This window comes from Vicia villosa, unplaced genomic scaffold (genome assembly GCF_029867415.1).
Source record: "Vicia villosa cultivar HV-30 ecotype Madison, WI unplaced genomic scaffold, Vvil1.0 ctg.001436F_1_1, whole genome shotgun sequence".
Taxonomy (NCBI): Eukaryota; Viridiplantae; Streptophyta; class Magnoliopsida; order Fabales; family Fabaceae; genus Vicia; species Vicia villosa.
This window is the reverse complement of record NW_026705617.1, coordinates 413246-424070: the sequence shown is the minus strand read 5'-3', so window position 1 is coordinate 424070 and position 10825 is coordinate 413246. Positions and strand designations below refer to the sequence as shown.

The following is a 10825-nucleotide window of genomic DNA, read 5'->3' as shown; positions in this document are numbered from 1 at the left end:
CAGCTCTAGGCGAATTTTCCAGATTACTCAGCTTCTAATCCAGTTTCCACTCAGACCTCAACCAATAAAATCCACTGTACATTTTCTTCTGAGCATCCATATTTTCCATTCAAATGTCATCTCCTTTTAAACAAAGCTTTGACTTATAAGCGATGAAAGCCTGATCTCAAGAGAATCGGAATGGAAATGATGTAAATGATGTTTTCTCATGGGACCTCAGATCTGATTCTTCTTAACCAAGTATTTTCCACAAAATCTTTCTTTTATCCATTTCTGAATAGTAACCATGATATGAATGAATGTATTGGATGAATGACCTAGATGAAGTATGCACATGAATGTGATATGAAATTCAATTGGGGATAAATAAGTGGGCAAATTTTGGGGTGCAACAGAGTGGAAGGTAGACCGTTGATTATGTACTTGACGGTCCTCGAGAATTCAATGGGGTGTGTGCTGGGTCAGCATGACGAGCCCGGTCGAAAAGAGCACGCAATTTATTACCTTAGCAAAAAGTTTACCGATTGTGAATCAAGATACTCACTACGCGAGAAAACTTGCTGTGCTTTGGCATGGGCTGCTCGCCGACTGAGACAGTATATGTTGACTCACACCACTTTGTTGATTTCAAAGATGGATCCGATCAAATATATATTTGAGAAACCAGCATTGACAGGAAGGATTGCCCGTTGGCAAATGATCTTGACAGAATATGACATACAATACACTACTCAGAAGGCCATTAAAAGTAGTGTGATTGCTGACTATCTTGCGCATCAACCTGTGGATGATTACCAAACTATGCACTTTGAGTTTCCTGATGAGGATATAATGTGTGTGGTAGAGACTGCCAATAGTCAAGATCAAGAGGAAGGACCTGAACCAGGGGCGCGATGGACGCTGGTGTTCGATGGTGCTTCTAATGCATTAGGCAATGGTATTGGGGCTGTTCTTACTTCTCCGACAGATTTTCATATTCCATTCACGGCCAGGATTTGTTTTGATTGTACTAATAATGTGGCTGAATATGAGGCTTGCATATATGGTATTGAGGCTGCCATTGACTTGAGGATTAAAAATATCGCAGTTTATGGAGATTCTGCTTTGGTGATTAGTCAGATCAATGGAGATTGGGAAACACGCCACCCCAACTTGATTCCCTATAGAGAACATGTTGTGAAATTGGCTCAATACTTTGATGAGATCACCTTTGATCATATCCCGCGAGAGGAAAATCATTTGGCTGATGCCTTGGCCACTTTAGTATCCATGTTCAAGGTTAAATGGGACAATGAAGCGCCTTCAATTGTGATCAAAAGGTTGGATGAGCCCGCGTTCTGTGGCGTTATTGATAACGTGCCTGATGAGAAACCATGGTTTTATGACATTAAGAAATTTCTGGAGACCCAAGAGTATCCTGAGGGTGCTTCCCTTACGGATAGGAAAACTCTGAAGAGACTATCTGCCAAGTTCTTCCTTGCCGGAGGTGTGTTGTACAAGAGGAATTTTGATTCTGTGTTGCTCAGATGTGTGGATAGACACGAAGCGGCAAAGATCATGCAAGAGGTGCATGAAGGATCCTTTGGTACACATGCAAGTGGACACACCATGGCTAAAAAAATATTGAGAGCAGGTTTTTATTGGTCGACTCTGGAGCATGATTGTTTCAACCATGTGGTGGTATGTTACAAATGTCAAGTGTATGCAGATAGGGTTCATGTACCTCCAGTTCCTCTGAATGTGTTGACATCTCCTTGGCTGTTTGCTATGTGGGGCATCGATATGATTGGAGAAATTAAGCCCACCGCCTCTAATGGACATCGTTTCATCCTCGTTGCTATTGACTACTTCACCAAGTGGGTTGAAGCTGCTTCTTATGCAAATGTCTCCAAGCAAGTAGTGACTCGCTTCATCAAGCACAATATAATTTGTCGTTATGGGGTTCCTGAGAAGATTATCACTGATAATGGATCCAACCTCAATAACAAGATGATGAAGGAATTATGCGAGAACTTCAAGATTACGCATCATAACTCCTCCCCGTACAGGCCAAAGATGAATGGCGCAGTTGAAGCGGCCAATAAGAATATCAAGAAGATTGTGCAAAAGATGGTGGTCACCTATAAAGATTGGCATGAGATGTTGCCTTTTGCTTTACATGGTTATCGTACCTTGGTGCGTACTTCCACAGGGGCAACTCCCTTCTCATTAGTATATGGCATGGAAGCGATTCTTCCGGTGGAGGTCGAGATTCCTTCATTAAGGGTATTGACAGATGTGAAGCTCAGTGAAGCTGATTGGGTTCAGACCAGATTTGATCAACTAAACCTCATTGATGAAAAGAGATTAGCGGCCATATGCCACGGGCAAGCTTATCAAAAGAAGATGAAGAAAGCCTTCGACAAATAGATTCTCCCTCGACACTTTCAGGTTGGTGACCTTGTGCTCAAGAAGATCCTGCCTATTCACAATGATCCTAGGGGCAAGTAGACTCCGAATTACGAAGGGCCTTATGTCGTAAAGAAAGTCTTCTCAGGTGGCGCCATGATCCTCTCAACTATGGATGGCGAATACTTTCCACTCCCCGTGAATGCCGACGCAGTTAAAAAATACTTCGCATAGACCTGATCAAAATAAAATAAAATAAAAGAAAAGGAAAAGATCAGGCAAAAGAATGAAAAAGAAATAAAGTACACCCGCTAAGTTGAAAACCCGAAAGGGCGACTTAGGCAAAAAAGGGGTCCTGGTGGATTGAAAACCCGAAAGGGCGGTCCAGGCAAAAGAGGGACAAAAAGCGAATGACTGCGTCGTGCATTAAATCCTTGAGCATAGCTAGTCACCACAATTGGAGGACTCAAAAGGGTAAAGGATCAATTCATTCATCCATTTCGGAAAGCAAAGCAGAAGGAATATTGAAGATCTGCAAGGCATAGCAAGATTGGAACCCAATGGAATCTTTTCTTACGTTGCCATGTTTGTAAATGCTGTTTGTTTTCCTTTTTGGTGGCCACATCCTTAAGGGGGCCACTTCCTGATGTACTCGCCTATGTTAGGCAATTTTTCATTAATGAAAAGATATTTCACTCAGAAAATTCCGGCATCGTTTTATTTTTCGGTTTCGTTTACAAAAACGTCCAGTTATTTTGATAAGCATTGCATCTCTAACATTGAAGTCCTACAAAAGGAACATGATCTAAAACAGATAGAATTGCTTAAAGACTTTGAGTACTTGGGATGGTGGACGAGGTAGGGCCATCATACCTGGGGCATATTTGTTTGATTTGTTTTGCAGGAATCTCCGATCATTCAGCACAGTCAGAAGCCAGTACCTATGCTTCAAGAAATGTCAACCGGGCATCTCCCTCGAGATGGAACCCTAGGGTTTCTTTTCTTCTGAATACCAGAGTTTACTTCTCTTTGGAGCTCTCATCTGTGGCCCAAATTTTGCGCAGTGCTGATTAGATTCCCTTATCCTTCAACAAAGATGTGGAAGTTCAAAGGGGGAGGTGCAATCTTCAAGTTTCCAAGCATGATGATGCTGATGTATCTCAAAAATGCTGTCATGCCTTCTTCCTCACAAGTCTTCTGGTGCGAGTTATTCCCCTGCAGAAGTTGCATACTGAGGATAATCCAAAAACCATCTGGTGTGGCCTTACAAAGTTAAGACATCGAGAGGAATCTCCACAGAGTCCTTCAGACAGAAGCCTCTCTCCGATGTTCATCCATCCTCTCTGGCATATAGAAATCATTGCATCTATAAAAGCGCGTAGAATTTCCATAAATATGGAGCATTACGCCATGGAAAGTTCAAACATGCATCAATGCATATGCCAAGTTCACATATGTTACACAGACAAATTGATATACATCCCCAGAAGAAGTCTCACTTTCCCTCCCCCAGTGTGGATTGGATACAAAGTCCTTCATCAAAATCATTGTTTCATTGGTCATTTCCCGCATGCTGAGTTCAAACATTGGGATAACCCATGCTTTGCATGAGTCTGGTCATTACTAGTCTCCGTCTCATGTCAAGTCCATTGAATATTGGCATCACCTTCAGATCCAATGTTCATAAACATCCCCTATAGAGTCTAGTCATTACTAGTCCTCCTAAATAAAGTCCAATGTTTATTGGCATACCTCTTCAAATCTCGAGCCACGCTACGGTTGTGTCTTCTTTTTCAAAGTTTAACTAAGGTTAGCAATTTGGTAGAGTCGTCTACGGATGGTTTCTTCCTTGTGGAGTCACGCGACGGTTGTGTCTTCTTTTTCAAAGTCTAACTAAGGTTAGCAATTTGGTAGAGTCGTCTACGGATGGTTTCTTCCTTGTGGAGTCACGCTACGGTTGTGTCTTCTTTTTCAAAGTCTAACTAAGGTTAGCAATTTGGTAGAGTCGTCTACGGATGGTTTCTTCCTTGTGGAGTCACGCTACGGTTGTGTCTTATTTTTCAAAGTCTAACTAAGGTTAGCAATTTGGTACAGTCGTCTACGGATGGTTTCTTCCTTGTGGAGTCACGCTACGGTTGTGTCTTCTTTTTCAAAGTCTAACTAAGGTTAGCAGTTTGGTAGATTCATCTACGGATGGTTTCTTCCTTGTTGAGCCGCTCTTCGGTTGTGTTTCTTTTTCAAGTCTAACTAAGGTTAGCAATTTGTTTGGTCCGCCTTTGGCTGACCTCTCTTAATAATACTCAACACTCTTTTTTTACCACAGAATGCAAATTTTGATGGTACTTTTGGATATTCAATCCACTTACACCTCTTATGTCCAGAACTTGTGTCGTTCATACATTCAGGTTCAAGAAGATTGAATAGGGGCAGCTGTTGCACCCCAAAATTTGTCCATTTATTTATTCCCTAATTGGCTTACCTATCACATTCATGTGCATACCTCATCTAGGCCATTCATCCGTTACATTCATCCATATCATGGTTACTATCCCGAATTGATAAGAAAAGAGTTTCTGCAGAAGAAATTCCCGATCAAAATAAGAAAAGAGTTTCTGCAGAAGAAATTCTCGATCAAAATAAGAAAAGATTTGAAGTCTGATTGCATGGCCTCATTTCCATTGGCATACTCCTAAAATCAGGGTTTCATCCTCTTCAATTCAAAGCTCTGATCAAAAGATGCAATCCTCAAATTCTGGGTTTTCAAACTAGGGTTTTGACCAAAGCCGACCCTGTCGACTTATGGTGGTCAAAATTTAATCAGGAGTTAATTTTGAATGTGAAGTGTGGTTACCTTGAAGAAATATTCGTTGAAACTTCTTTAGTTGAAAATTGATTGAGAATGAGATCTGAAACTAATTAATCAAGAAATTCATCTGGAATCGGAAAAATCAGGAAAAAGCCGACTTTTGGGGAAAAGTCAAAGTCAACTGTCAAATATTGACTCATGGTGGAAAATCGGTCAAAGAAAAGTCAAAGAAACAAAATAAAACCAAGAAATCATTGAATTTGCCATTTTGGGAAAGTTAGTTAAAATGAGAAAATTCAAAAAAATGGGAATTTCTACACTTAGAGAATTTTTGGATAAATTGGAAATTGGTTGATCAACTCACTTCACCATCACTTTACACGTGTCAAGAGGCTTTGTTTCAAGACAAGTTCAACATCAAAGTTGTATATCACATGGAGATGAACAACTTTGTAGTTGGAAGTTCTTTCATTTGAAGCATGGTTAGTGGACTACAAAAGTGCAAAGTTTGAAGGTTCCAAGTAATTCAAGTCATGTTGCTGGGCAAATTGCTGGGTGTGACGCAAGCGTTTTATCAAACAGTTGGCGTGCTAACTTTGAAGCTGATTACAAGAGAGTACAAAAACTCATCAGATGCAAACTTGATATACATGTCTTCTCCTCCATGCTCTCTATCCAATGAGACAAGAATTGGGTCATTTGGACAAGTATTGAATCATTTATGAAGCCTTAAAGTCATGGCCCCACCAAGTCACATTTTGGCCAAGGCAGGGGCACAAATCCGAGGCAAGCACGAGGCATTTTGTCAAGCATGTGGCAGGCTGAATTAAAAGCTCATTTTAAGGAATCACAAGTGTCCAATTAACTCAAGCTCAATATCAAACTACTCTCCTCCATGCCCTCTATCCATGGAACTATAGAGTTTGTGTTTTGGTCGTATAGTTAAGGAATTTTAAAGCATCAAAGTCGTGCCCCTGAGAGTCGCGTTTGAGAGGATACCAGGCTTGGACTCAGGTCATGCGTGTGTATGGTATTTCAGTAAACAGCACGTGGAATTCATGGTCATTTTTACTATGCTTCTAAACTCCGTCTCAAGACCCTTTCAATACCAATCATGCTCTATTACATGCCATCTTTATGATGAGACCAAGATTTAAGCATTTGGGTGATTGGTTAAGGAGTTAGAGAACTCTAAAGTGAGTGACATTGAATGGAATAATTTCTGGCTGAGGCACCATGGATGCAGTTTGCTGCCACGCTCTTGCACACATCATTATCATATTTTCCAAATAGCCATGCATAGAAAGTCACACGTGAAAGGGCAAGAAAGACCATGCTACAAATAACCACCCTTGTGTCATACCCTAATTTTTGACCCCCCTGAGATGACATATCTTCAGGATTTTCATCAGGTCAGAGCAAGTACCCAGAGCATTCACTTCTTCATCTGGCATTTGATCAAGGATGTTCAAAGACAAGAAAACTCAGGCAAAGGATCAATCAATAGAAGGATTGGTCTCTAACACAATCATAGGACTCAAAAGCTTCACTTTTATATTCACCTATGATTGATTAGACACCCAGTCATCTGAGTACAGGTTTACTCAGGTCACCAGACTAGGGTTTTTGAGCCTATCAAGGACTGAAATCAGGGATCACCTTTGGGAAACCCTAAAAATATCCAAGACATCTATTAAAGACTTCAATCATCTTCAAATGATCCATATAATAAGATCCACTGGACATCACACCTCAATTCAAGATCCACAGTCACCAATTTCATCTGGTCGACAATTAGGGTTTTTAACCTAATTCATCTGGATAGTTGACTTTTAATCAGGGCATGGATCCAAAACTCAAGACATGATTCAAGAACCTCTACTACCTCAATATAACCCACTTACATCACTCATTTGAGGAGAAGATCTTAATTCCACACAAAAGTCCAAAATCTCACTTTATTTGAAAAAAGTCAACTGTATGGGATCACCTTTGACTTTTAAGATTTTTGGTCAAACCATGACTTTCAAAGATCAATATCATCAATATATGGATATTAAAGTCATTTGACCAAAGAAATTCAAGAAGAATCATCAAGGAGCAAAAAGTCGGGAATTAGGGTTTTTGAGGGCATTGTGGGAACTCAAAATTTCACCTACACAACTCAAAAAACTTCCAACATGAAAGTTGTAGATCTTGCAAAATAAAACAACATCTTACAATCGAACTTTTTTCAAAAGATCAACCATTTAAGAGATTTGGAATTTTCAAGCTTTAGGTTATAAAAACTTAGAAATTTTTCTAAGTGTTTTAACCTAGTTTTCATCCAACTTTGAGCTCATTTTTCACAATTTTCCCAAATGATTCTGAAGAAACCCCAAACTAATGATTTGAAGTAGATGTTTAGGGCTTTCCAAATTGTGCTCAACCTTCTCCAAATTCATTTTGAGCTAGGAGTTATGCTTGTTCAAAGTTGGCCTCATAAGGTGAAATTATAGGTCATGAACAAAGTGGAACTTTGCAATTTTGTGCAATTAGCTTCACTAAGTGATGCTACACGACCTCTAACACACCTGCAAGCATGCCATACATCAATTTCCATCATTGCATAAGGATTGAAGAAGATTCCCAAAAACAAAGGCATGTGATTATGTAATGATTGCATTTTTGAATTTATGGCAAATGGTGAATCATCAAGGAATCTTGCTCTAAGCCAATTAGAACTCTCCTCTGCATCAGAAATGTTCCCTAAGATCATACAAGATCAATGGTTGGGGAAGCTAGCCCGAAAATGCATCATTGCATTTGGGATATTTTCAAAATTTCTTCATGGCTAAGAAACCAAACTCACTTCACTAAGCAAGCTTGCTATGTTCAACTGCTCTGAACCATTTGCCTATAAATAGAGGGGTCTTTCTCATTCAAAAAACACACCAAAGCAATAGAATTCTTGCTTTCTCTCTTCTTTCTTCATACTTAAGGTTTTCAAAGGTTCTTTGGCAAGAAGACTCAGATTCTTCAAACCAGAGCTCTTCCTTTGGAATTAAGTATTCAAACACCTTAGGGGAGTCATTTAGAGGTGATCCAAACCTCTGAAACACTTCTGTACGTGGGGAATCATCATCTTCACCTCTCACTTGGAGCTGTTGCAGTTGGGGTCGAGCAAGAGGTTCTGGGCACTTTCAGTCCAAGTTAAGCATCTCAACACCTTCCAGGAGGATCACTGAAGCTATCTGGATCGTTGCAACAACTCTGCAACACACTTTGATCAGAGCCAAATCTTCATTTTTCAGGTAAGTTTCAAAAGCTTCAAACTCTATGATTCACGCATGATAAATTTAAAATGAAGTTACCAGTTGGTTTCTGCACCTTCATAGATCATTAGCCCTCAACCAATTGCATCAAATCATGCATATATAGTATTTCATGTTTAATTTCAGTTTTAGGGTTCTTAGTGTTCATGCTTGCGAATTTTATGTTACACTTAGAATAAATGAAATTAAAGGACACCATCATGATCCTCGTCCAAAAACGAGCAAAATCCATCTTTACATCTTTGAATTTAGTTGAGAATTGAGGGAGATAGGATTTCCAGAAATTGAAATTGTGAGGTTGAAGATGAAGTTGCTTTGTGCGCGTTTTTTTGAATTCTCAGAAGCAAGTTTAAAATATAATCAATTGGAAGCGTGTTTTGAACGACTAAAACGTTCGGCTCACTTGGTTACAAGCGCCTCTCACTTTCTCATGCCTTAGGTCTGGGGTTCGATCCCCCCCTCAGACCTTTTGTTTTTATTTTTCATTTTAACGCGCGTGTTTTATATATAACCAATTGGAATCCCTCTTTAGTCACACTGAGCGTGTAGCTCAGTTGGCTTTATTTTGTGTGGTGACCATGGGAGCGTGGGTTCAAGCCTTGGTAGTGACAAAACAATATTTTTTATCACTTTTTCCATTTGATTTCTTTACAACTTTAAACAATTATTTAACCTATCAAATTAATTCATTTTAATTTCATTTTTTACACACTTGTCATTTAATATATCTATTTTGTGAATAATCAAAAAAATCATAAAAATATTATTTATTTCATATATTCTTATTAGGTTTAAAATAGTATGTTTTAAGTGTTTTCTTAAATACTTTGAAAATATATATTTTCATTTTGTTTTAACCTAATTACTTTGTGAATAATTTTATGATAAAACCCTAATTATTTAGGTCTTAATTAGGTATAGATTTCATCTTTGTCTTAATTAAGTTGACTTTTGTCAATGTTCAAAATTGTTTTCAGTCTCCAAATAAACGGATGATTAAGGTTTTCAAACAACAAAACCTTATATCATTTCAGTCATTTTCAACTGTTTCTCATAAACAGTAAATCATTTTTAAGTGGGCCTCTAATAGAGTGTAAGTCCCAACACCTTTTTCTTTTCATAGTTTATTTTTCAAAACTCTATTTACAAAATCTTCTTTCTGTTTTCAAAACATTCTTCTGGTATTTGAAGGGCATTATTCCCGGTGAAACTCTTCAGATACCTATGTGACCTTTGTCCATCTTCACTTCTTCTGTTTTCAAAAAACCATTAACTGTTTATCATATATATTCAACTGTTATCCATCAATTGCTGGTAAGGCTTTGTACATACTTCTTCAAAGGCCTCCACTCCATCCAGGTTAGGCTTTACAAGCTTTCAATTTACAGTCTTTATTTAAATTACTGTCAAATATAGAATTGTTCATATATTTGTTTAGAATTACGTTTGAGTGTAAAACCTAGGACAGTTAAACTATATATATATATTATAGGAATATGACATAGGATTGAGAATGTCTTCCCGGTGAAGGCTCTTTCCTAATTAGAAATTTGTAGTTCAAACCCCCAAGATGAATTATTCCCGGTGAAACATCTTGGCAAAAACCTTAGAATCCAAAAAAATAGGACACATCCACCCCAAGAGGAATTATTCCCGGTGAAACCTCTTACCCATTTGCTTAAAGCCAAAATAAGTTCAAAACTACATAGCTTTCTCTTGTGCTATAACAAGGACCCTCGATGACCCTCGATTAGCCTCCTCTTGGGCTTTGTACAAGGACCCACAGGCTTCTTAAAAGCATTTCCAGCTTCCTCTTGAGCTTGTATACAAGGACCCACCAGGTTTCTTATAAACATAGGAACAGGTCTTTAGTCACCTTTTAACCTACCCTGGTGAGTTTCTTCCAATTTAAACCAGACTTTAAACAAGCTAAGTTTGTCTCAATTTTACATTGAGTACACCTTTTGGAATGAGAGACATGGACAGTCTCTGTCACCCTTATCTTCATCAATTTTCCTTAGCAGAGTCTAGGATCCATGTTTGCTTATCCTCAGCAAGAGTCAGCCTTCATCTTGGGCTTTAAACAAGAAGTCTCCACTAGATAATCTTTCTGCCAATCATTTTAACAAAAACCCCTGGAAAGGGTTAGCCTCCAAAGTCAATTAATAAAAACCTGTTTAAAAGAATAAAACCCCTGGAAAGGGTTAGCCTCCAAAATCACTTCTTCAAAAACCAAAGATTCATTTCTCTTAGGAAATAATGTCCCCAAAAGAGTCAAAACCCCTGGAAAGGGTTAGCCTCCAAAGTCAATTAATAA

The 10825-nt window shown here is 38.7% G+C and overlaps 1 protein-coding gene across 1 annotated transcript; it reads left to right on the top strand.

The window, feature by feature from the left end:
- The first annotated feature begins 696 nt into the window (after positions 1-696).
- LOC131635130 (uncharacterized) lies at positions 697-2409 on the top strand. Its single transcript, XM_058905739.1, has 3 exons — positions 697-1107; positions 1279-1486; positions 2192-2409. The coding sequence occupies exons 1-3, from the start codon at positions 697-699 to the stop codon at positions 2407-2409; spliced, it is 837 nt and encodes a 278-aa protein (XP_058761722.1).
- The last annotated feature ends 8416 nt before the right edge of the window (positions 2410-10825 follow it).